At 41.6% G+C, this 27,595-nt stretch overlaps 1 protein-coding gene across 8 annotated transcripts; it reads left to right on the top strand.

Moving 5' to 3' along the window:
- The first annotated feature begins 331 nt into the window (after positions 1–331).
- On the top strand, positions 332–26,946 carry sorbs3 (sorbin and SH3 domain containing 3). 8 transcript variants are annotated; one of them, XM_059337846.1, is made up of 22 exons: positions 3,662–3,738; positions 4,427–4,543; positions 12,296–12,368; positions 13,088–13,276; positions 13,468–13,540; positions 14,172–14,305; positions 14,510–14,573; positions 15,777–15,815; positions 15,911–15,998; positions 16,844–16,952; positions 18,504–18,557; positions 18,712–18,819; positions 19,495–19,550; positions 21,166–21,239; positions 22,448–22,509; positions 22,692–22,738; positions 22,937–23,051; positions 23,159–23,284; positions 23,989–24,525; positions 24,665–24,768; positions 24,855–24,961; positions 25,539–26,946. In XM_059337846.1, exons 3-22 carry the CDS (start codon positions 12,357–12,359, stop codon positions 25,598–25,600), a joined length of 2,160 nt encoding a protein of 719 aa, XP_059193829.1. In that variant the 5' UTR covers positions 3,662–3,738; positions 4,427–4,543; positions 12,296–12,356; the 3' UTR covers positions 25,601–26,946. The 8 variants fall into 8 exon arrangements, with proteins under 8 accessions (XP_059193828.1, XP_059193826.1, XP_059193833.1 ...); XM_059337845.1 differs by lacking the exons at positions 3,662–3,738; positions 4,427–4,543 and adding an exon at positions 332–466; XM_059337843.1 differs by lacking the exons at positions 3,662–3,738; positions 4,427–4,543 and adding an exon at positions 1,110–1,173.
- Positions 26,947–27,595: the final 649 nt, after the last annotated feature.

Raw genomic sequence — 27,595 nt, 5'->3', positions numbered from 1 at the left:
ACATCCTAATTTTGACATAGACTCATTTACTGACACTACAGCTACATTATCAGACCAGTGATAGTATAAAAATCATAGTCACTAAACCCTCTTTTTAAATTTGTTAATCACAGGGGTCACTGTGGAGGGTGACTTGGTTGTGCAAAATGAAGATGGACTTCAGAGAAACAGAGTGGTGTGACCTTTGGTTGCTGATTTCGCAGCCAACCTGTTAAATATTTATCTTGGATGGCAGCGCCGAGACTTTTGCTTCTGGACTCAGGAAGAGAGCACAGGAATCCAGCGGAGTAATATCTCAGCACAAGGAATCATGGGAGTGGAAACCGATAAACAGATAAACCTTTAGGGAGCCTAACAGAAGCGTACTCTGTAGTTTCAGGGATACAGCTGATCACACTGTGGACTAAGAAAGGAAAGCAGAAGCACTTCTTCTCTTGGCTTTGCTGCAAAGCTGTCCTCATACTGGGTGAGTAGGTCTGCTGCTGGAACAGAACATGGAAACACTGAGACTTTTCTGAGGCCTTCAAGTGTGTGTGTGTGTGTGTGTGTGTGTGTGTGTGTGTGTGTGTGTGCATCTGTATGTAGAAATTAACTTAGAAATGCTCTTGAATGTAAAGAGGAACCTTGCAACGTGACAGGTGAGCAATAGAGCCACCTGGATCTCAAAGAAAGCACTCCAGACTCTTTTGTGTCCGTTCTGAAACATCTAAAGGCTCAAGACCGTGAATGGATGCTATTATAACGTGTGTCATTCAGGCCTGTTTATTGAGATGACTGCTGAAATCGCCTCCTCTTCCCTTCTACGTAAAACACTGGAGGGCGGTGCCACTGCGACTGTGCCTGTATGGGAATCTCTATTATTTCCAGCTGTGGATGGAAACTATTACTGAGTGCCGTCTCCCTGATGAGCTTTAAAGTGCACGCTCATACACTCACACACATGCAAACACAAAGCTATGCACACACATACACACGCCTACGGACACTCAGTCAAACATTCAGACCCACGCTGAATCATTCACCAAAGATAAAAGACACCCTGTTGGCCTGAGAAAGAGAAAAGAAAGAGCGAGGGAGAGGGAGAGAAGAGCAGCAGTGGTTCCCTCCTTCTTTTTCATTCACTTCCTCTCCCTCTGCTCTGAGGAGACCTCACTGCTCAGCCTGCACTCGCCTGTAAGTACTGCACAACTTATGCTGCCACTTCACAACACACATTCACATTCATTTTCACAATACAAGAGAAAAATAGATTTTCCAGCTTCTGTCATGTGATTGATTTAGGATTTTTGATGTTGTGGTTTTGAATGACACTTTTATTTGAAATGAAGCTGCCTCTGACAGATTTGAGCATCATGTTGTTTACCTTCATCACTGGAAACCACTGAGACAAACAAGATAGGGCTATTTGTTATCTTTGCTCTATCATTGTTGTGACAGTTTTTGTTTTCATTTTTTTCTCAGAGCGTTTCTTGTGCAACAGTTGAGCATTTATATGGAAAAAGGGCGGTCATGAGGAAGACTTTACTACAGTAGATGCCAATCTTTTACTGTCTGTGGTTCAGAAGATGGTTATCACCAGACCTCTGTCCCAAAGTTTCCTACTGTTGTGGCTGTGATTGTTGTTTGGTTTGTGGATATTTCCCTATTATAAACGTACTCAATCCTTGAGCAGCAGCAGGTCCCATGAGAATTTATGACTATACCAGAGATCATTTGTCCTTGTCAACCAACAGTGTGACCAAGAGTCCTGGGACTTTAAAAATATGTTGTTTACCGCTAAAATAAACTGTGATTCTTGCCTGTGGTATGAATGACACTGCATGATGTCCAGACCTCCTTATCTGTCCCCTATGGTTACAGCGTGTTTACCTGTTGACTCATCTCTCTCAAGCTATATCTTCATTTGATGATAACTTTATCTCCTGTGTTTTACAGACACGCTGTCTCTTGTTTCTGTCGAAAACAAGCCCAAGGCTATAGTCATCAAGTGATGTCGTTTTTGGTTATATAACAGATTTATGTCATGGTTAATTCACCCGCTGGAATCTTTGGCTGTCAGACTTTTTAATGAGCTTCTGTAGTAACATACTGGCCCATACCGCTCAGTGTGAAAGGACAGTGGGTGGCCTTTACAGCGTAGTGACGGTCTGCTGGAATCCATGCAACATCATACCTCTCTCCTCCTGTCCAGTGACTGACAATGTTTCTCTGTGATAAAAACAAAAGAGAGCTGGCATTGGTGAAGCCTTGTGTTTGTTTAGCGAAGAGATGGAGACAAAGTGAACAAGGATCCAGTGTGGGAAGAGGTGTCAGGTCCCCGGCCAAAGCTGCAATCGCCTCTTGCTTGATTACCTCATTTAGCTGCAGAGTGACAGGGTGTCAGATGTGGTCACAGCGGGGTGAAAGTTTGCTCCGGTGGGACGCTGATTATGAGGGCAGCCTCCGTCTGAAGCCTGCATTGCCCAGCTTGCCCCTCAGGTTCAATGGCTCAACTGTTTGGCAAAAACAACCCTGTTAGGAGTGCAGGATTGGTAAATGGATATCTGCCTTGAGTTCTGCTCTACCAAGCCAGACCACTGAATTATTAAAAAAGAGCTGAGTCCTTCGATTTCAAGTTGGAACCGGCCCACACACACACAAAGACATATTCCCTGTCCTGTCAGTTTATTGCTAAATCTCAAAGTGCACATGAAAGGTGATTGCATGTGTCTGCAGGTGACTGGATCATTCACCTTCAGTCTACCTGCTGCAGACTCAGCGCCAGAACAAGCCTGTCAGCACGTTATAGATTTCAGGGTTTGCACTGTTTGTCTTCATTGGCAAGAACTGCAGGCAAACTGGAAATCCTGGTTTTATTTGGGCAAGTGTGCAAGAAAAAGAGTTGGATTTGAGCTTCATTCCTCTTTGACTGCTGCTGGCTTCGTGGTTTGAACAACCATCCGGCTGGGATTTGAATGCTGACCGAGTTATCTTCACATCCTGCATTTCCTAGTTTGAATAATTTGAGCATCTTTCAGTCCCTGGTTATTTCCTTAAACCATCTTAGCAGTATAAGCGTGTGTGTGTGTGTGTGTGTGTGTGTGTGAGTGTGTGTAAGTGTGTTTGTGTGTGCGTGTGGGAGAAAAGTCAGCAGGACTTGTGCTGTCAGTGGTGGACTATACAGTGCAGAGTAATGACTCTGAAACACTTCCAGAGCTACTGGAACAGAAAGACCTCCTATTCTCCCTTCATGCCAGAGATCTGGCCTTTGCACTCACACACACATAAACAACACACACACACACAAAGGCAGAGGGAGGCATGGGAGAGATAAAGTTAGGAGTGGGTGTCATGGAGTCACTGGGCAGTGTCTGGGCGGTGGAGGTGATGAACTATTTGCATTCCCCTTTGGTTAACCCTGCGCTGTGAAATATCACCTCATCACAACAATAGGGCTGCTTCACTGAAGGAGGTGCCCCCCGAACTGACAGGCCAAGAGCAGAGGGTGCCTTTTGAACAGGGGCTGAAGTAGGTTGCTATGGCGATGCTTGTCAACCGGGAAGTCCTGCACGGAGGCAGGCCGAGCGAGGGCTGGGAGCGAGAGAGAGAGAGAGAGTGAGAGAGAGAGAGATTGTGTGTCCTGGCTAGTCTCAGGAGAGAGACAGAGAGAGCAGGGAAGGTCGGCTGCAGCGTGGTTTACGTGCACGACTGAGGCAGGCAGAAGGAGGTGTGAGTTCACTTGTTGGTGCCACTTTTAAGGTGAGTACACTCTTTCCCTTGGGAGATTCACAGGGAGTGATCTTAAACACTGAGACTATATCTGGTCGGAGAAAAAAAAGAAAAAAGGTTGAGTAACCTGTCTGACTGCTCATGGCTGCTCCGCAGGATTAGTGCTGCAGACCTGCCCAAGAGTACTTTGTCTTGATGCTTTTGCAGTGCACCTGAAAACAAGTTGTTCCATGTGACGTGTGTAGTTTTGATGTCGAAAGATGTGGGAGTTAACTGACAGGCAAGTGGAGGCAAGAGCAGCTGTGAGTTAGAGACAGAAAGGGCAGAGAGTCAGAGGAGATCATTCACTTTGCCATCCTGTGATAGATTTCAAGCCTCCTGAAATCCTGACTATCCAGTCATCCCTGGTGGCTCCCCTTACTGTCAGGGTGATTTCCACAGCTAGCTCTGATTCCCTTTGTGATATTACTGAGGGTCCAGCTGCCAGTCCTCATATCCACAGGCTGCACTCAGCTTTGAAGATGCAAAATGACAGGCATGAGGATTTGTAAGATTTCTCAGCGATTTGAGTGTGCATTTTCTCATGCTTTGTTTGACACGTTTCACTTCTACAAATCCAAATAAGGAGTTATCTTGAATATGAAGTGTGTTTGTTGTAAGGACGGATCTGATAAACTTCAGCTCTGGGCTCTTGAGGCTTTGATTTATTTCCCTGCAGCTCCTCCTGGGAACACATCGCCTCTCCATTGACAAGAAGCACACAGACTGACTCCTCCTGTTGCTCTGACTGGAGGAGCACCATACAAGGAGGTGGAATACTTCCCTACTGATAAATGTGTGTATCCCCCAATAACTGCATTTCATAAACTTGCAGCTCCAGGACCTTGTATGGGCTGCACATCTGCCTAGTTGCAGAAGGGCAGCGTGGTTGCGTGATTAACCTCACAGGACCTCTAACATCTCTCACATAACTGCAGAGTGACTCATTTAATGTGTCTAGAAACAAATGCCCACTTTATTTATTCAGCAAATGTGCTTGTGATTACCTTCTCACCACTTTTTAAGGCTGTATTTCTTCGAGTTTTATGACCCTGTTATGCAACTTGTTTGGCTGCAGTGACGTTGTGTACGTGAGAGCGGGTGATAAGACTTTACCCTTCTGTGTGTCGTGTTGTTCTTAGTTGATATCAGAGAAATTAACAAGATTAGAATCTGTTATACTTAAAATATTGTGCAGAAACAATGATTAAAGATCAATGTAATTCAAGGCAGTGCTCACCCAAACTAAATGACCACCTTAAGCAAATATTAAGCTTGATTTTGGCAGGTGTCCTTCATGTTTTTGAGTAGGACTTAGATCCGTTCATGTGCAGTAGTTCCCACCTTATGGAGTCAATGATTAACTTGACATTTCTCCTCAACACCCTGCACACGGAAGCAGAGAACAACACTCATGCTAATGAATGGAGATCGTTTCAGTGACAGTTTTATTTGCTTTATTTAAGTCTCAGGACTCTCTGTCATTGTCCCTGCTCATTACTGACACATTCTCCGCCATCACTGATGATTTATAGACAAAGTGATTCCCCATCTGACCACAAATCATTTCTACTACACCAACAGATCGTAGAAGTTCACAGGTCAACACTGTGACGGTTATTCATTAGGGTATGTGTGGTCACCTTGACAGCCTTGTTCTTAGTGAGAACAATGCAAGAAGCTCTGTATGTGGTGGAGGAGGAGGTCACCATAGGTCAGGGGCTTCTCAGAACGACCCGGTCGCATCCTTCTAAGGAATAAAGCAGAATTTGATGACTAATGAGGAATTCTGACCTCATAGCAAATTTACTTGTAGTCACGTCCTGTACACTGAAAATGAAGAACTAAAGGGGGAATATTTTTGTCTTTTTACTCATATTTTTTTCTGCAATAATGCATGACTGTTTTGTTGCTATTCCCAGCTGTGGAAGCCTCCCATTGTGATTCGCAGGAATCACAGGGGTGTGGTGAAGTTCACTGAACTTGTAGCTGCTGAGTCGGTCTGCTCTGGCTCAGCAACTTCAGATAATAGTCTGGTCCAAGCAGCAAGCTCCGGGTCTGAGAAGTGCAGGCAATTCAGGAAGTGTCTTAGACCTGCTTTTGTAAATAGCGGCCAGAACTGGGCGACACAACTGACTGCAAAAATAAGCGTGTAGAAGGCTATGAGAAAAATGACCCTACCTCTCAGTCAATGTTTCACCTCAGTAAACATTTTCCTAATGAATTTATGAACTCAATTGTAACTCCAAGTCTTCTTCAACGCAGCATGATGTTCATTTAGTAAACTGTGCTCTCATATAGAGTAAAAAAGACAATAAAACAGGGTATTCTTTAGGGCGGGGCCTTCTGTGATTGACAGGACGCTATCGCAGTGCACCGTGTATTTTGGTCTTTGAACTTTGAACCTGTGCTTTCATTTCATAAAGATAACTGGGACATTTTAAAAACGTCTTGTGTCTTGTGCTAAAATACACTCTTAGGAGCTAGATGTTCATTTTGAATTATGGATGCAACTTGCTCTTCTATGATAAGTTAGCATCCTTCTCCCCTGCTCCCCCCTTTTGTTCAAACATGGTCAGTTCTTGTTTCAAAAAATCAAGATGGCAACAGTCAAAGCGTTACAAAAGTTGCAGTTACAAAACTGTAATTTATAAACCGATGTGTGATGTCACAGGGACCCCGTCATCTTCAATTATACAATCTACGATCACAACCTAAATGTTTGATTTGATGCTGTTGATGGATCTTAGACTTCTGTTGGCAGATCAGTTTACAAAGTTTAACATCTGGCCCTGTGCTTCTTCGAGACCGGATGAGTTTCCTGAGGGGACAGAGGCAGAGATTTCCACACTAAAGAATCCCCAGATTGTCGTTTTGGATGTCCTCTGTTACCCTGTGTCGGACTAAATGTAAAAGCATGTCTAGAATGCAACATGACAAACACTGCAGTAAGCTGGAAACATAAAATGCAGGACATCATGTCATCCTCTGCACATGCACATGGGCCTTTTATGGCTCCGTTTTTCCTTCCATCCCAAAACTGATCCTGTGGTGATAATGGACCTCTCACCTAGCAGGGGTTTAACTACATACTCACACACCACCAGTTCAAAAACCCCGTCTCCTTATGAAAGCTTATAGCTGCCCGCCTGTTGAGTCTCAGTAATTATGTAAGAATGTACTGGGCGTTCAGAGCAAACCCAGGCAGAGCCAGACTTCTGGACAGGGATTTTCTTGCTAGATATCAACACTGATTTTTCCTTTTTAGGTAGGATTGTGTTTGGTGCTCTCGAAGGGGGAATGCTTGGAGGATTCCTCTGTTGGATTTAGCTCCCCACAGAAATGAGACACAGAGAGATTGTTATGACATGAGCTTACTCATCAGGATGCAACATCAATGAGGCAGGGCTTCTCAGTTTTTTGGGCCTCCGCCTCTGAGTAGGAGTTCTAATGTCAACTTCTGAATAAGCTACAGAAAACAAACAAAAAGTGGTCTATGATTCTACTAAAGTTAAGGCAGATTTTAATTTTTCTAGTTTATTTACATAAGAACAGCAATTGAGTCCCACAGGGAAATAAAAAGGGGTTTCAGCAATAGTCAGATTCTTGATGTCATGGTGTTGTTTTCACTGTTAACATCCCCTTTAAGTGTGTATTAAAGGAGAACATCTCAAGGAATACTACTTAGCTCGTGAGAACAGTTGTTTAGTGTCTTTGGCCCATATCACGCCGAGACACTTCTCTACAGGCTCAGCGGCTATAGTTTATCGTACTTAAATACAACTAACATCTTTACGTCTGCATTTTTATCTACTGGTTTAAGAACAGGAAGGAAGTTGTAAAGTACTAAGGCCCGCCCCTTGCTTGATTTGATTGGCTGCCTGGGCCAAGCGTGACGAGCAGTAGACTCTGCACCTTGCGCTGAAAAGTTGAGAAAACTTTTCCGCACGTCTAGAAACTGTATGACAAACGAGGAGCGAGACAGGAGCACACGTCAGACATGCCGTACCACAGGATAATGGTAATAGTTTTACTAGGGACGTGATTCTAGCAATGCATCTTGAGGTGTGTTTCGATTATAGTCGAATACCCGGAATGAGGAGGGTCTCCCTCGCCGAAATGCCCCTAAATTTAATGTGAGCTGCCCCTAGCGGCTGTTTGACCGTCCGTTTTTTGACCCTGTCAAAGAGCAGGGCCATTTTTCTCCCCTGAAAAAAGCCTGGTTGCTGATTGGATAGAACACTAAGCAGGATGTGACAAAGTACTTGACAACACAACAACATGCGCCATTTTTAAAAGCTGACGAAGTAGCGAGTAGTCACAGCCGCCATGTGCATGAACACAGCGACAAGAAACACTGCAAGCTCTGCTCCTTCCATCTCTGCGTCTCCTTCCTTATTGTTCACATTTGGCGCGTCTCCCGTGTTAATCCGTTGCATATGTGATGTCACGGTCAAAACTGTCGCTAAGCGATTACGTGACGATGGAGAACCATACGTCACCTCCGGAGTCTCGTAAATCCCTCTGGGGCCTTTTTTGTAATGGAGACACGCCGAATAAGTGACCATTTGAGAGGGCATGGCCTGAAACTTTCCCAGCGACCACTTTTTGTCCTAATGGAAACACGCCTTTGGTGTGATTGGAGTCATCTATCGCTCAGGAGAGACCTTTCCAAAGTAGATGATGTCATCAGGGTAATATCTGTTCTTGTTATCTTGGCTTGTTCTTGAAATTTTAAATGTTTAGCAGAAAGCCAATGCTACAAAGTAAAGAAGTTTCGAAGAGGTATGCATTTAGGAGGTACGGAGGGTCTAATTAAAAGGAATGCTTTTGTGTTGCATTATGGGAAATGTAAGATTTGGTGCTTTTGGAGCTTGAACTGCAAAAGGGACTAAAAAAACAGGATATCTCACTCTCTGACGCTTCAATCTTGATTTTTTTTTTCTTTAAATAAACCTGTCTCTTGTGACTCCTGCAACACTTAACTGGTGGAGTGCCCCTTTAAATCTGTACTTTATGAATACATTTGTTGATCTGCGTTAACCACACCCATGATGAAGTGCATGGGCATAGAAAACAGCAGCTATTTTGAAAAAGGAGCTCCTTTGTTTGCTCTTCAGGATTTCCTGTGTGGAAACAATACTCCTTAAAAACACCAATGAATTACTCATATACTTATTTCTTCATTATCGCAATGGGGCCTTTAAAGTGAATGGGAGCATGCCAAGAGGAGGTCTGGTATAAATACAGAGCCGCATGTCAAACACCTTGTAAAAGAGATTACCTTAAGTCATTATTTGTAAATGTAGCTGGTTTGCGGTGTTGCCTATTGTTATACGGATAATCAGCTGTGATTGCTTTGGGCGATGATAGGTCATCTGTCATGCCTGAGCTGTAATTGTATTGTTGCAGACACAATCCTCCGCTTCCCATATTTTCCCGTTATGTAAGGCAGTTTATTAGGAGATGATGACTCAGATAGAGTGACATCGTTGTCTGGAAACTGGAGCATTGATTGTATCAGTACATGCGTTCTGTGCTGTGTCCTAACCTTGTGCACGGAGACACAGAGTGTGTATAGTTTTCTTGGAATTGACCACAATGATTATAGACTCTAATGTTCAGCTGCAAATGCCACATGGAAAAGTCATTAGTGCAAATTGTGTTGGGCAGCTCTCAGCCTGTAGTAGCCTGGCCCACAGTCGGTTATTACTTCATTGCCAAGCTACAAAGCCATAGATTGTACCAGAACAGGAAGAATATATTATAATAAGCCTATTGTTTGCTTACAATCTCTCATGTTTTGTCCCTCTAACAAAAAAAAGATAAGGTTTTACCACAAAGACACTTAAGAACCTTTTTTCTACAGAGGCCAGGGCTGCAGGGATGCACTGCTGCACTATGGCTGTGGTTCCTATGCCTACAATGTTATTATGGGCCATTTAGCCACTGTGGATGAGAGGTGCCTGCCGCATGCAGGAGCGGAAATGGCCTCCCCCTTGTTCTCCCTGTTCCTTTGATGTTGAAACAGCAGGGCCTAATCTGTTTTTCTGAGGTGCAATTGATTAGGAGCTGGTTTCTGCTTTCAGTAGCCAACCTTCATCAGTCCAGCTTTGACGGCATTGTATGACTGGGAAAAGTGAAGCAGGCATGTGAGTCACACTCAGTTTTTGGGTGGGTTTTTCCTAAGTAACAGGGAAAAGTGGGTGACGCTAACTTTCCCTCTTTGGAATACTAGAGGGATGGGATAATGGAACATTTGTGACATGTGATTTATGACAAAGGGGCCTAGTGGAACCCCACACAGCTAATGATGCAAAGGGTTAAAAGGATAGAAAGTTAAAGAGATACAATATTCAGATTTCATAGACATTAATTCGAAATATGTAATGAAAAAACAACAGATCTAAAGCTGTTAAAAGCCTTTTAAAATTATTTTCTTGTTCAGCTTGTTCTCTGAGAACTCTAAATCTACACACAAGTCAACCTAATTGTTAAAATAACAATATTTCACAACAAAGATTTCTGTATTTATGTTTGGGTTGTACTAAAAAATTGTGTTAAAAAAGGTGATGTCATGTATTTCCATGCAACAATCAGGATTTTGCTAATCTCGGACAGCAGCTTGATTCTCGCGAATACATCTTAAGCATTTGTGCTGAAACCACCGGTAGTTTAAATATCCAGTATCTTTGGTTCTGACCAGTCAGTGGCCGAGCCTCAGATGTTAGAGCGCTGCTTCGATCCCTGGTCATGGCAGTCAACATGTTGAAGTATCATTGATTAAGACAGTACTGAAACCCAAATTTCCCCCTTGGCATGAGTTAGTGTGACTGTGTTGCTTTGCTGATGAGCAGGTGTAGGATAGCTTCGGCCAGCAGTGTATCAATGTGTGCATAAATGGGTAAATGCTGACCTGTTGTGTAAAAATGCTTTAAATGGTCGATATGACTAGGAAAGTGCAAGAGAAATGCAGTGTAGGGGTGTTGAAAATAATTGTAAATGGAATTCACTTATATAGCACTTTTATCTAAAGCGATTTACACTCCACACTACGCTCATTCACACTGGTGGCCGACACTACCAGGGCACACTGGTGCCACCTGCCACCATTGGGAATCCATTCACACACCGATCAACGCAACATCGGGAGCAATTTGGGGTTCAGTATCTTGCTCAAGGATACTTGGACATGTAGGCTGCCACCGTCAGGGATCGAACCACCAACATTCCGATCTGTAGGTGACCGATCTATCAACTGAGCCACGGCCGCCCTAAATGTATAATTGATGCATCGCAATCCAGATGTGGATGATTTTGCATCGATGCAGTGACAGTCCATAATCGATAATCAGACAGGTAATGTGGGTAGTAGGCTAGGCCTATACTATTTAGTTTGGTTTGCAGAAATTTTGGTTATCAGTAATGCTCTTAGAGCAGTAGGAAGTTGTTAGAAGTCAGCTTTACATTTTGTAAAGCACTTTAAAAAATTAAAAATGATCAGACCAGTAATATTTATTGCTAAAATGTAACCATGCGTTGTAATATAGAACAATCGAGGATGTAGCGCATCGTGATGCATCGGGGAATCGAATCGTGGACTAGATAATCGTAATCGAATCATGGGACCAATGAAGATGCACAGCCCTAATGCAGTCCATTTACCATTTTACCAATCTGTGGTTTTAACAAGTTTAGGTGTTTTCGATCACACTGAGAGGCAACTGATGTAAACATAACATCCTAAAGAGGTTAGTGTAAATGCTGCAATAGCATCAGTTATATCAGAACTGGTGAGTTTTCATCACTGACAGAAGAGCAAACAACCAAAATGAATTATTTTCTCGATGGAAACAATGTTTTCCACTCCTCTCCCAACTGGCTTTGGCAATAGTTTGATTGACAGATGGATCATCCAATCACCTGCCAAGTATATATTTTCTAAAGTGCCTGCCCTTTTGCAAACAGACTGCAGTGACAGCTTCTCAGATGGTTCTGTTTAACAAACCATCTGGTGCATCAGGGTAGGAATTTGCAACATTTGAAATAAAATGTGATGACAGTTGTGAGATTGTTGAAAGCACTGAAGCAGATTGTTTTTCGAGTAATCTTAACAAAGCAATCATTTATTTGCAAACTTCTGTAATGCATTGTAGTAGGTAGGATAAATACATTTTATATTCCCAACATTTACAACAATTCCTCCTAAAGGTAGAGCAATCTCAATCTGGGAATATGACACGCATGAGGAGAAAGTCCTGACTGCAACTTTGATAAAAGCAGCCAACTGTACTGGAAGTCTGCCACAGAATAGTTTGCTCTGGCACTGAGGCCAGGAACACAAGTAAAACAAATAACCGTTATCATCTTGATCTGATGATACTCTTGTCTTGAGGATAATATTCAATTTCCTTTAAAAAAAAATACAGCATGGCCTCTTACATTTTTAAAGGAATATTGAAACTGTTCTTGGAAACATGTTACTTAAATAAGAAAAAGAAAAGTGTAATTTCATATAAAAATGTTTTCATTTTTGCATGTCTTTCAGATACTTTTGATGCTGGGCACAAGACTTTGACATCTGTCACACAAAGACCATAACAGATCACATGCAGTCTCAGGTAAAGTCCTCTTTTAATTACACTAAAAGTTGACTTTATAACTGTTTAACAAGTGTCATTGTCTTCTACTTTAAACCCACAAACTCCACTCATGAGTGTTACACAAGTCAGACCAGTTTAGTGTCATCACAACAGTCCTTTGGTGCAGATAGGCACAGGGGCTTTCCCATGACCCCTGGTAACCACACAGGGAGAACCAAAGCACCTGATTCAAACACACAGCGCTCCAATAGAAGAACTAGGCCGGCCATCGTCGGGGTTGGGGGGTAAAAAGATCACTATGGAGACCACAAGACCACTGCTGGACTTTGAGATTGACATCAACAGCCCCTTCCCAACCTCTTTGGCCCTGGCTCCACCCCTTGGCTGGAGAATAGGGAGGCCTGGTGAATAGGGAGTTAATGGGCTCATAATGGTGCTCTCCTGTTTCAGTGCCCCCTCTCTGCACCTTGAATGAGGCCTTTCTGCAGTTGTGGCAAGAGAGATGATGAAGTGGGTGGAACACCACTTCCCACTGGTCCTGCTTTAAATAAATTAGGGGCCTTTTCATCAGAGGCTCCCCAACAGAGCCCGGCTATTCTCCGGAGAATAGCCGGGCTCCTAACAAGTTCACATGACCTCCCGTAGAGAGCAGTGTTTACCCAGGGCCAAGAGGGCGACATGACAAAGAGCAAAGTTCACAAATTGTTTTTGTTCATCCATATTTTTTCTGTGTTTAGCAACGTGCGGAAGTGGTTGCCGATCCAGATGGCTCCCGGGTTATCTTCTCCGGGGAGCCTGGAGTGTCCTCAGGCCAGCAGATACTAACGTCCCCCGAGCTGACCCATGAGGTGGTCATCTCTCCTGGACTCCCCACGCCTCCTCTAAGCCCCTTTCGCTCAGCAGGATTGCCGTTTGGAGAGTCCAAGGTATGCACAGTAATTTCCAGAAGGGCTCAGTTAATAACAATGCTGAGCTTGAGTGCATTGAATTCAGTAAACAAGTGCTCCTCCCTGTGGAAAAATGATGCATCGCAGGCTACACGTTCAGCCACAGAAACCATCACTGTTGTAGTTTTCTGTTACATTACACTGAGACGGGTTATTCTGTCCTTGTCAAGGTGTCACAAGTAAATGGAAGTGGACCAACAACTCTCAGCTTCGGATCTTACTATGGCCCCTCACAAATGCATGGTAAGGTTATGATTTTTAATGCTGCACCGCTGTACAACTCAAAATAAGTTTTCAGGAAATAAATATTAATTTAAAAGCACAATGACTAGGACTTTATTACAAAATGGGCATGGCGGTGCCTGTATCGACAGAAGCCACACCCTCTGCCTGTACTTCTCTTTTCTTTTCATTTTGTTATGTTCTGGTTGTTTATGGGTATCAGCCTTTGGGAGCTGGGTGTGTAGCTCCCAGCCACAGCACAACAGAAAGTAATGCCAGGTTAAGGGTAAGAAAGTGTCAGCTGATGTTTCAGCAAGCAATTTCACTAAACTGTTTAGTGATAAACTAGAAGTTGTGGGAGTAAGAAGAGCCATAAAACTTTTCCTGTCACACGATATGCATTAAAAAGAGCTGAATTATTAGTTGGCAGGAAATGCAGGTGATATCAGTTGATGTGTAACACCTGAAGGAAGTTAAACTGTTGAGAGAGTTAAAGCAGCTGAAGAGTAAAAGATGAATGCATTTGAAGCATTAGTGGTGCAAAATAGCCTGTACTGGTTTCATGTGATGTGGGAGGGTTTAATAGTGTACTAATTGTACTAATTACTATGATGAACATGAGTGAAATCTTATTGTTGTGTCTGTGACTCAGGAGGAATGTCCAATGGCGTCCAGAGCTCTGCCACGTTACCACGCAGCTGGACTCCCACCAGGGAGGAGAGGCTCATCAAGTTCTCAGGAATCGGTCCAGTGGATGAAACTGGGATGCCCATTGCCTCCAGATCAGTAAGATAAAAAGACACAGAATGTACTATCTGATAATCAAGCAATAGCTTTGATATATCTTTGTATTTTTGCAGACAAAAACTACTGTACATTCTTGTTGATTTGATGGTTTATGCTCCTGTTGCTACACCCAGAGGTCCTGTGTTCCTCTAAATCACCAGATTTGTTTTACCTTGTGCACCCTACCCTCTTTTCTTATACCAGAGTGTGAACAAGCCCAGAGACTGGTACAAGAGCATGTTCAGACAGATTCACAAGAAGCCAGAGGGTAAGCACGCTCCTCCTTCCTCTTTTCACAAACACAACTGCAGAGTGAATTCCTTTCTATCAGCGTCAGGTACTACAGAGGTGATCCAGCAGACAGATTACTGCAGAGGCAAAATAAGACATGATGAAAGAGCCCTAAAGTCTTATGTCATCTTTGCTTATTAAGTCTGACAATAATCCAGCTGCTTATCTCAGCCCCTCCTTAAACTAGCTGTTCATTTGTCTCGATTACGTGTTGCGTAATAGAGGCACAGTCCCTGTTATTTGTGTGGTTAATGGCACCAACGCAGCACTGAGCTGGTTTAAATAGATTGCTCTGTTTTAGAGGAATACTTTCAGCTCTTTCCAAGTGGTTTTTGTTCATAACATTATTGGATTTCAAACCACTGAGGAGTGATGCTACAGTCCAACTTATCATGTGAGCATTCAGCTCACTGAGGTGCTCCTGATGATCTTTAGTGGAGCAAAGAGAGGATTTGTTTGATTTGTTTCCTCCTACTTTGTTGGTTTATTTTTTTTAAGTACCAATCTTACGATCAGCTTTAAAAACATCATGCTTTTTTACATTTTAACTTTTCCAACAGCATCAGTTAAAAGCAGTTCCAACTACAACAGTAAAAGGCTGCTGATACAAAAATATGCCATAAAAATTATGTTGTCATTTTATATCGGAAGTGTGGACTCAAGTCACATGACCTGGATTTGAGTCTCAAATCTGATGACGTTAAATTCTACTTGATAAAATAAAAATAAAAAAACAACTGGACGTGCTGAGTTGGTGAAGAGGGAATTATACGACTTGTTTAGGACTCAAAACTCAAAGTTTAAGACTTGAGACGTGAATGCAAAGACTTCAGACTAATCAGAGACTTGCAAAACAATGACTGTGTCCCAATTCTGTTTTAAATAGATACTATTCAACACTGTGAAAGGGGCGATTTGGCACAATCAGGGTTTTTACTTTTAAAACAAAGTACATTTTGCTCATAATTGTAATGTAAGACACAAACTGTAACACTTAATTTCAGGAAAATATATAAAATACTCTTTCCCAGTGGGTAGGTGTCACTATAGGACAAGTCCAGCCATACTGTAAGGGAGTGTAAGAGCATGAAAAATAAATGCAACAGTATGACTTTTTGATCGATTTATCTCTAAAATGTACGTCAGTGTTAAAAGTCTCTCTGTTCTTCTTGTTCACTAGAACTTGATCTGGAGGATTCAGAGCGCTGGCCAGCTGAACGTAAGTGGATCCACCAAAGTCCACCTTGTTATTCTGTCCTGTTACATAATCGCTTCTCCCTTAAGACTGATCTGCACTCATCCACTGATCTGCAGGGCTCCAGTTATCTGCCAACACAGAAGAAAGCAATGAAGCAGACAAGAATCTCTTCAGACTAACACCTTATGGAGCTCTACCAGACTGGTGAGTTTTACAGTGCTCTGCTTACTTCTTCAGGGTCACGGGGTGGCTTATTATAGCACATCACAGCATGCACTAGAGCGAAGACAGGCTGCTGGTCCATCACATGACACATTAATAAAGTCTTAAATGATCCTGAGCTGCAGATTTTTGAATCTGTTGCATGAACATGCACACAGGAAAGGACAGAGGCAGGAGTAAACTTAAAGTAATAGTTCAACAGAAAATATCTGTACTCACTTTCTTGCAGAAATGAGAAGATTGCTACCACTCTCGTCCATTGGCTCTAAGTATATCTAAGTATGTGGCTACAGCTAGCAGACAGCACGACTACTATTACAACTGAGAGTAAAACACTGACTTCTGTATGTATTAGTACCTCAGAACAATTCAGTTTGGTTTTAAATCTAAACTTACAGTTCAAAGTAAATACACAGATAAAACAATGCACAAAATGAGATAAAGCCAGACAACTAATATGCAAAATGTCTCTTTCCATGCATCATAAATGTGATAAAGACACAAGAAATTAGATGATTTCATGTGCAAGTTCACTCTAAATTTTTTAGAAAGGAGGTGATTTAACAATACACTGATGGTATATGTTGTTAGATTTTTTTGTGTGTATTAGTAGTAGATTGCACACCAATATGAATTTATCCACCACATCAGATAAACTTTTAAGACGTCAATAGCAACCAAAAGGGCCGAGAGCAGTGGAGGGAAAACGTGTGGGACAGACAAGTTTGGATTCGTTGTTGCAGGCACTCACAATGAAGCCATGATATAACTGTGTGTGTGTGTGTGTGTGTGTGTGTGTGTGTGTGTGTTGCGGTGTTATGTTTCAGGAGCGAGGATGTAGATAAGCTGTCAGACCCGGGAAAGCAGCACCTTCAACCGAGGAGCATATTCGACTTTGAGCCTGGAAGGAGCAGCACCTCCGAAGGCCACAGCCAGGTAACGACCTCACATGCAGTCACAGTTTAAAAATAAGCTGTGATATCACTCTACACGGAAAACACAAAATGTTTCTGCATGATTCTTTTCACCTCTAGATTTATCCAGCATTGTTGTTGGCTCTAATGACTGGAATTCTTTGTGTAGTTTTGCGCTGTTTTCCTAGTGTGGGGGGGATCAAGAACAGGTTTGAGGATGGGCACCTTTTCTTTAAGGATTACAGCCTAAATCCTCATATTTCATCTTCTCACGCGAGGTAACATGTGGTCATTCTACAGTGTACCTGCTGCTTACCACCAGATGTGCTCACATCTTCTTTTATATTAAGATTAACCAACACAGGTTCATTTGGCTTTTCTCGCAAGAATAGGCATAATCCAGGTGTTTATGTTGCTGTTTGTAGCAGGTATGCTGCTGAAAGGCAGTGATTTACAACATGGTGACACTCTGACTCATATTTATTTACCTCTGGGGCTGCAATTTATTGTCTTGTGTATCCTGCACTGTCCAGGAGATTGAGTGTGCAGCCGTTTGTATGTGTCACAGCGTTTAAACACCCCTGGTGAGTTACAGAGCAGTGTCTCGAAGGGTTTTTTTAATGGCTCTTGCAACAATGTCCCAGATCTGGTGCATATTGTGCCTTGTGTCTGCGCTTGTGAAGAAAAGGAATGTTTGTTTCAACTCCCCCGCGGGAACTGAGGTGTCTTGTGATCCGTATTATGGTGTTAACCTCTTGTGGTGTATAATGGCTCACAGCATGGAGACTTATTTCATTTCCTCTTTATGACAGCCGCCTATGTTCTATCCCCCAGACAGCGCTTAGAAAAAGCAGCGCTCAGACCATATCAGGTGTTCGTGCTGCTTCACAGTGACATTACAGTTTGTGATTGTAGTGAGGATGACTCCCAGCTGAGGGGAAGGCCTTGGCGTTCAGAGGGACACATTCAGCCAAGGTTTTGACAAAAAAAACCCTGAAAATGGAGCAGGGGGTTCTCGCCAGCAGAGCCTTTTAAAGTAATGTCTGATAGAATCAGCTCCTCTCTTGTTTTTTGTAAAACGAGGGTGAAACGGGAATCGGCTAGCCAGTATAATCAAGTTTTCTATAACAATAAGAAATAAATAAGTGGGTGTTTCTTTATACTTCGGCTGACATCTGACATCCAGCATGTTTCCAAATGTCCCTGCACGTTGACATTTTTTCCCTTATACATTTTAGATATTTCACTGTTAAAAAGGTCATCAGCAGGCCATCAGCAGGATTATGAACTACTGACCTGATTTTCATGAAACTTGGTGGAAGGCTGTAGCATTGGCCAAGAGAGAACCCATTCAATTTTGGATACACAAATTGATTTTCACTTTTGTCATATATATATATATATATATATATATAAGCAAACAAAGCTCATATATATATTTCAAACAATAAGTGAAAATTCCTGCATATTAAGCCTTTCAGGTCCTAACACTAGATTTTAAAATGTTACATATGACTGATTCCTTTGGAAGAAAAATAAGCTCCTGTTTAATGTTACACTTTTCTCTCCTTAGGTTCATGTATCTCCAAAGAAACAATCTGAGACACCAAAGTCCCCTTCAATTGAGGTGAGCTTCTTTAACAGCATTTCCATTTCTGCTTTCAGTCTTTTGAGGTTTCATCCTTTAAATTATTTTTAAAAAAGGGACACCATTCGCTCCATAAATTGTTTTAGTACACTGTGTTAGTGTTTTAATTTTCCAACTCCATCACTGGGCTCAGGCCAGCCTGGTCTCTGAGCTGAGTCGGTTTGAGGCTGAGCTGGACTCGGAGATCCAGGGCCTGGAGAGGAGACTTTCCCAGAAGAAGCAGCATCGAGGCCGGGGTGAGGTACTGAGCCCCCCTCCTGAATCTCTCTGCTGAAGCATCCCTCCTCCTCGCCCCTTAATCTAGCAGAACCCTCACCCACCCTCACCCTTACTCCCCCCCTCTCAATGAAGGCTGTGACTCTCAGTGAGACCCTCCCTGCTTGCTAGCTTGCTAGCCACGTATGTCATGTTTCCTCTGTGACCTGGATGACAGCCCTGGAATCGCCTGCCTGCCTTGCTCTTGGATTGATTTGCTGTGTTAATCACCTGCCTGCAATTTGCCCCCCACAAAAATGCAAATCTGGCTGCCAAAAATGAAGAACTCTTGCAATCAATTTTCTTTAAATCATATTTTTTTTAATAATGTTTAATGTTTCCCTTTGCAAACCCACAGTGCTTGTTTTAGAGGGCGTCTTAGATGCAACCCTGGCGAAAAAAAAAGATTTTTGATTCTCAAGCTGTTCCTGATTCTTGTGTGATTAATTGTGCTGCATTGGCTGAAATCACAGGCAGCTCAGACAGATCATGAATGGTGTTGTTTTTAGCCCGAGGAGGATAGGACCCAGGGGATTTCTTGCTCCTTTGGGAGTGGTCAGCACCTCTACTTTGTCTGAGTTGTTGTGAGATTTCCTCTGAGCTGTGAGATAGAGTAGAGCTGCAGGGAACAAACTGTGTTTAATGTTCACTCTGCTTTCAGGAGGCCAGAGACAGGGATCCGGGAACTGCTCCAAAGACTGGCACTGCAAACTACAGGTCAGTGATAACTTTATTCAAGAAAGCACTGTGGAATATGATTGTTGCAACAACAATTCAGCAGGTTCTATGGCATCTAAACTGACATTTTTTTAATCATTTGAGATGTTTTATTTTCTGCAGCCGAACTGTTACATGTTACATCTATTACATGACAGTGCTTAGGTTCATTCAAATATGCTCTTCAAAGTTCACAGTCTTTCTTACACATACCAATCACTCTTTTTAAAGGGGCAGTGCTCAAAGCCCCCCAGAATACATTTAAAAACACCAGGTTCCTTATAGTTCCATTATATATGAGAGATGACAGACATCTCTGTATCTCAACACTCTGCAACTCATGTCAACATAATTTAGATTGACACTACAGGTATGAGGAAAAATGTGTATGTTGGGGGTGAACTGTCCCTTTAAATCAGTTTCAGGGCTGTCAGTGCTGACTATAAATATAGTGTGTGTTTGTTGGCAGGTTAGACTTTTTACTTATTTTTGTACAAAGCTGTGGCATTCCTGTTTTCTGTCCATGTTACAGTTGGAGTGATTAAATTTGCTCACCAGCAAGTGGACTTTAAATAAATAAATGCAGAAATTGAGAGCAGTTTTAATGATAAATAATGTTATTGATGGTTTTCCAGGTCTTAAAGTGCTGTTTTTTTCTTTTTATGAGTTGTATTATAGAGGCAAATGCAGCAGGTTAATGGAAAAGCCTGGGTCAATCACCACATAACAGACCTCCTCTGAGCCCAACACCCAGCCTCTTAATCCACTTTGACATTGCTTCATCAAATGGAAGTAGCTGCCCATTGCTTCCTGCTGTTTTTAGAAAAAGCAGCACTGTGATTGGACAGCACCAACATTAATACGTTGCAGGGTACCTGTTATGTCAGTTGATCAGGTGACTCCCTGTGCTGGATTCTGTTAGGAAGCTGTTGAACTTTAACAAGTTCAAGTACAGTGTTTGTTACTTCAAACAGCATTCCACATTTCTCACCACGTGCGTAATGCTCTCCTGCAGGATTCTCACTGTTGTTTGCTAAGTTGAGTTCATGGGTTTTGACCTCTTTCTGGCTCGTAGGGATAAGGGGCTTTTTTTTTTTTAAAGAGCCTGTTGCTAAGGACATGTGAAACTAAACCAAACAGCAGCAAGAAACTGTCATTTTTTTCTCTGTTTCCTGTTATTTGGACAATCTGTGTGTGTGTGTGTGTATCCAGCTGCAAATGCTGGAATACAAAACAGCACAGTCTGGAAATATGCAAATGAGTGCAGAGGAAGCCTGGCAGGAAGCTTTGGGTTTTGGATTAATTCTTAACCCAGAAACAACTAGACTCATGAATGGAGTTCCAGGGCTGTAAGGATGATTTAATCCCCAAACTTCATCCAAACCAGATTTTCAATTCAAGGATAACAACATGAGTCACAGTGTCATCTGCTAGGCCTTCTAGCTGGCTGATTATTTGTCTCATCTCTGTCCAGCAGCTGCAACCAGATGTTGCGTACAGTAAATCTGCAAGAAACACACTGTCCCCCGAAGAACTGGTATTTGTGTGTCTTCCTTATTGGGAGACACTGTGACAGTAATATAAATCTAAAAAGCTTACATTTTCTTCACTTTTGCAGCAATTCATCAGCAGCAAAGCAGCCTGTCCCTCACTCTGCTGGCACGTCACTGACCCCTGCTCCCACATATGGTAAGCATGGAGTTTCTTCCTTTTTGACTCTGCAACACACATGCTGCACACTTTTATCATCCCCTCCAACTCTGCCATGGCTTCAATACTGATTTTAATACATTTAAAATATTTATCTTCGACCATGTCTCCTAAAATTACATTCCCATATTTATATTTTTCCTGTTTTTGCTAGTACAATGCTACACACCATGCATGTAAAATGTGTAAAATTACAGTTATAATTATTCATATCTATACATATCTGTATAACTCAAATGCATAGTTTACAGTTAAGTTTCAAGATAAATGTAATTTATACCAGATTAGCCAACAGGCTAATGTTGTGAAATAGTCACAGTTGGGTTAAGTTTAGTAAAAGTTCATGGTTTGGGTTCAAATTTAGTGTTTGTAATGTAACTTGGTTAGATATAGGCAACATAACTGCTTGTAAGGTTTAGTAAAAGATCATGGTTTGGGTTAAACAGTACATTTGTTGCATAAAATAACTTTCACGTAAAGGACACCAGCAGCTGTCTCATGAGTGCAAATTCCTGTGTTTGTTTGACTCAATATTCTCCCTGCATTTGCAGACTTTGATTAGAAACATTTTACATCAAGGGCAGACAGAAAAAAAGTTTACCTCAAAACATAATTAAGAAGTTGCATGTGAACGTAATTTTTTAGGAGATCAGGCTGTACTTTCAGTCCATAAGTTGATAATGTTCTGCTATTCCTTTTCCTCGAACAAACTGACCCACCAAAATAAATGTGCACTCGCAGCATTCAGGCCACTCATTTAATCAAGCAGCATATTTGATGAAAGCTTTTATAGTAATCTAATATATCCTGAAGGTCTCATGGTTCTCTTTCATTGCAACGGCTGTCTTCTGCTCTGGCATTTCACATTTTACATGAGGCTGATGTGAAGATGGAAAGCTTTTGCAGTTTTTTTTTCTCCTATAGAATCAGAAGGTGCTGCAGCTGGGTGGGGAGGAAACCCGCAACAATAGGAAGTGGAACTCTGATTAAAGATTAGCTTTATCCAATTGTTTTCCTGGAAATAAGTCCAGATGGAGCCAGTTTGAACAATTTCCGAGATCCTTTATGAACGCATGAAGCTGTGATTACTTTTTCAGAGCAACACATCCAAAAACAACATTTGTTGAACAACAGAGTGCACGTTTAAGATTCCACTCATGCTGCTGTGCCTTTACTTTGTTCCACAGTAGATCGTCTTTCACCTGCAAATGAAGTCATGGAGCGCCCACCTAAGAAAGAGGAGAAAAAGGTATGTTTCTATAACTTTCTTGTCACCTAAAAAGTAAAAATCTTAAAGTAAATCTTTCAAAAATCGATCATGTTGTTGTGGCATTTTGTTTTTGTAATCTGAGTACATTCTGAGTTGTTCACATAATAACTGCATCTGTACAAATCTCCCCAAAAAGCTCAATGATTTGCTTGTTTCTCCAGATGAAAGCAGCACGAGCCAAGTTCAGTTTCCAAGCTCAGTCACCCAAGTGAGTTACAGAACAGTGTGACCTGAAATAATAGCTTTATTTTTCTTGCATGTGCATTTCTGAAAGAAAACATTGTGTTACAGCAATATCAGATTCAAAGCTCTGGATCTAAATTATCTTTATAATGCACATTTAAAACAATACATTTTGTCCTTTGAAATCTAATGAATTTTCCTTTTGTGTTAATCCTTTCTTCAGGGAGCTCACACTGCAGAAAGGAGACATTGTTTACATCCACAGGCAGGTCGATGCCAACTGGTTTGAAGGAGAACATCACGGAAGAGCTGGCATTTTCCCCACATCTTATGTGGAGGTGAATTTCTTTATGCGTCTCATTTGATGCTAATTCTCTGCTAATCTGTGCTGGTTATCTAAGACGCTGTGATGTTGACTCACAACTCTTTCCCTTGTCCTGCGTAGCTTCTGCTTCCTACAGAGAAGCCCACACCTATAAAGTCTCCCACTGTACAGGTGTTGGACTACGGGGAAGCTGTGGCTCTGTTTAACTTTAACGCCGACCTTCCTGTTGAACTTTCATTCCGGAAAGTGAGTATTTCAGTGATGCTGCAGCAGAGAGGGAAATGCTTTCTCTTCACATTTATATTGGAATGCATGAGTTTGTAGTATAAGTTAGACAAAAGATAAGAAGATTGAAGCAACAATGGCTATGTTGGATAGGAAGCAGCTTTTAGAAACAGCAGCTAGTTAGCTTAGCTTAGCATGAAGAGACTGTAACAAAATCCACTTACCAGCACTCCAAAGCTCACTAATAAATGTAGATAACCTGCAACTTTTCTGCAGTAAAATGATTAAAAATGATGAGTTATTTTGTCAATGCCGTCATATCCCCTTTGTACATGTGTCAGCATTGTGGTTTTCTGCCAGAAGTTGTAATGAATTGACATTTTATCCAGTTTTAAGCCACATTTTTACGATGGACTTATTAGATCTTGCTCATTTTTAACTTATTATTTTAACCCAATGAAGGGTTTCAATCACCAGACATCTGGATCCTAAGTTATCAGAGAAACAAGCTGAGCAAATGTCACTGAGCACATCTTGTGTCTGTAGAAAAGTACATATTGTGCATTTAAAATACTTTATGTTGTTTGTTTAATCCGCTCGAAAAACTGTGACAAAGTATTAAAAAAATTGCTTGTTCAACCAACTTAAGTATTTCAATTCAATTTAATATTATAGTTTTCTCTGTGTAATATCTATTTGTAAATTCTATTGTATTTTTTTTTCAGGGGGAGATGATCAATATAACCAGGCGTGTTGACGATAAATGGTTAGAGGGGAGGATCTCAGGGACCAGCAGGAGCGGCATCTTCCCGGCCACTTATGTCCAGGTCAACAAGATGCCCCGCACCAAATTGTCCACTGACGACTACTCACCGGGCCCCATGTCACCCATCTCCCCTGGACCCCAGAGTCCAGGGCGTCCACTCCACTCACCCTGCCCGCGGTCACCATTATCCCCTTTCACCCCCACTTCCCTCAGCCCCAAACCTGAGCACTCCCCACTGAAGCCGTCCTCACCTGTACCTTATGGCAGCCCAGCCTCACAGTCCCCCACAAAGTCCCCCGTACCCAAAGAAACGGCCAATCGGTGGCCCTCCAAATCTGCCTCACCCACCAACCAGAACAGCCACTGGGGTGGGACTCACTCAGCCAACCAGAGCTCCGTGGCTCGAGCTGTTTCACCTTCCACTCAGTCGCCAGCGTCTGCACACAGAGCAGGAGCTTCCACAGCGAACACTCCCAGATACACTGACCCCTCACAGGTCTGCTCTCACTGCACCGCCTGAGAAAATCACTGCATGTTCACACCCGTGGTTTCACTGTTTGTGTTGATAGTGTAGGAATGCTGTTTATCATTTCATTATTTCATAATTCCTGACATGAGGTTTCTATTTCTTCCAGGGTGCCATACCAAACCAGGCTGTTCGCTCCAATCCACACGTTAACTCCCTGCAGCAAAGACAAGTGCCAAACAACCCTGATTCCACAGTGGTGCAACGCCAACCGTACGTCACCACATTTTAATCTGTCCGCATTGTCGTAGTGGAGAACAAGTGTGGCTGACCATTTGTTTTTCTGTTATCTATTTTAGATATAAAGCTGTTTACAACTACAAACCACAGAATTCGGATGAGTTGGAGCTCAGAGAAGGAGACATTGTGCAAGTGATGGAGAAGTGTGATGATGGCTGGTTTGTAGGTAAGGAATGAAAAGATTTTTCTCCAAATCACAAAGAATGCAATTTTGAATGCATCTCACTCCCTCAATACTGGAAACAGCTCAGTGATACAGGAATATATGTGTTTATGGGTGACAAAAGAAGAAAAGAAGTTTAGGGTCTTGATTTTGGGCCACAACAAGCCTCCACTTCAACTTTCAAGTCCTAGAAATGCCCCAAGTCAGTTAATAAGACAATAAATAATTTTAAACAAAAATTAAAGGCCTTTGGATATTTATTCATTTTATCTGATGAATAATTATATGTTAGTTTATTAACTTGCCCCTGGCCTCTGTCAAAGCAATCAAAAATATATTTTTTCAATAAAATGTCTTTTTGTTTCCAAAATTACATGAATTATTGTGTTTTTTGTTTAATTGTGACCAATATAAAAACATTCTGCAGCATCAGTACGCCCTCTAGTGGATATCATGAAACATTGCAGCTGTAATTGGCACAATAAAGTTACAGTAAACTGTGCTCTGTTTTAGAATATAAGCATATATTACATTTATATTTACTGTTTTGTATCACTGGCATGTGCTCTTTTCTCCATAGGTACGTCAGAACGGACTCGTGCTTTTGGGACTTTTCCTGGGAATTACGTGGCACCTCTTTGACCTCCTCACTCCCTGCTTGCCCGCATCCACCTGGACTCATAAGAGCCCAACCAATCGCTCACTCAGCTCTCTCCAACAGATCCTTCTTTGACACTCCAGCATTTTTTTTGTCATCCCGTTACACCCAGCACACTCCTAAACCTGGTTTAGTCAGACCTGCATGTTCACTCTGTTTCCCAGAACAGAAGTGAAGGCAGGGACATTGAGTGGTTTCTCACCTCACCTTCCTGCATGAGTGCATGTGTGTGTGTGTGCGTGTGTGTGTGTGTGTTCCACTGAGACTTGCAGAGTGTTTTCACACGCAACACTTGAGAGGAAAGAATGAATGCTGATGATACTGTTTCAGATGCAAAGAATGGACGTTTTTGTTCCACAACTATTTGCAGCTGCAGGAAATGTGCATTCCTTCCCAGTGAACAGCTCTGTTCCCTCCGAGGTCCTGAGACAGTATGATGCTGCATTCAACTTTTTGTCACCACTGTGCCATCACAAACCACTGCTGAGTATATTTATGGCTTAGGGTGGCAGATTTTACAGACATTTCGATTGGATTATTGTTTCCTTCAAATGTCTTACTCAGATTTTCTTTCAGATCTCTAAATGATGGGGAAGTTCGAAGAAACTCCACAAGCATCTGTAGATAAGTGCTTAAGGTGAAACACAGTAAGGGCTCGGACATGTCAAGAGAAGTTTACAGACTTTCACTAAAGCTATGCAGAAGATAATTAATGCATGTACTGGCCATGGAGTGGAATGCCAAATGTAAAAGTAAGCAGGTAGATCATGTTCTGTGCTGTAAGAGAAGTTGCTTTGCTCTGAAATTAAATGTCAAACCTCTGTAAGTTGTATCGGCTGTTTTGAAAAGCTAAATCTGGACAATGCCTCCACTGGTTGAATGATCTCTTGAAGTATTTGAAGTTGAGCTGTACGTGCCAAATCTAACCTTCCATGACATTTCTATTTTAAATTCTCCTTTAAACAATCCAAGCTCATTTTATTTCCGCTTCTTCTGCTTTCATAATGTTTTTTTTCCTGCCTTCTGCAGGGTTAACATTCTTACTTTGACAGTATTTCTAAAATCACTTATGTCTGTACCAGTGCAACCTTCGATAAGTGTGACATCCTCCAGACATCCTGATCATGGTCCCTTTGCATTTTATATGATATATCCATGATTTCACTGTAAAAAATTAAATCATATTTAGTAGATGCAGGAGATGATTGTACAGACTGTAACCTTTTTATCAAATTGAAAGTATAATATATATTTGCTTACAAAACAATGTATCTTATATGTATGGTACGCATTTTTTTTTAAAGCAATTAAACTTACAGAGTTATACTGAGAGGAGCTTGTGTTTAAGTCATTTTGTTAAATTATTTTCATATATTTTATTTAAACACTTGAATTGAATCTTGGAAGCCTATCCCATAACATATCGTGGGATGGAAATTTTAAAACATAATATTATATTATGATTGAGGTCATAGTTAAAGATGGTGTTCTATTGGACCACATATTGAAAGATGTTTCTAATTATTGTCCTATTTACATGAGGGGGACAGAATATTAGAAACACATCTCAGTATAATTCAGTCCTGCACAAACATATGACCTCAGTGCTAAAACATATAATTACATTTAAATTAAATTAAACTGCACAGGTGTACCTAATAAAGGTGATGCTGAGTGTAGATTTATCCTTGAGTGATAATAAATTCCACAATAAACTCTAATTATTAACATTTAGTATAACACTGATAAGGACAATGCACACAAACAACAGTAATATATTCCATAATGCATGTGTGACAGAAACACACAAAGTAGTCAACAAGCTAGAGTACAATTTTATTTCATACCACAATGGCCATTTAAAAAAAAATATAAACAGCTTTGTTTTGTCATAGGTGTAGCTATATGATTTGTAAATTTATTTTATTTTGAACTTCTTATGTTTATTTTTAATGGCTACTTTGTCTCAAACAAGAATT

The sequence above is a fragment of the Centropristis striata genome, chromosome 7, assembly GCF_030273125.1.
Source record: "Centropristis striata isolate RG_2023a ecotype Rhode Island chromosome 7, C.striata_1.0, whole genome shotgun sequence".
Lineage (NCBI taxonomy): Eukaryota > Metazoa > Chordata > Actinopteri > Perciformes > Serranidae > Centropristis > Centropristis striata.
The sequence above is the reverse complement of the archived record's forward strand: the minus strand, read 5'-3'. Positions and strand labels throughout refer to the sequence as shown.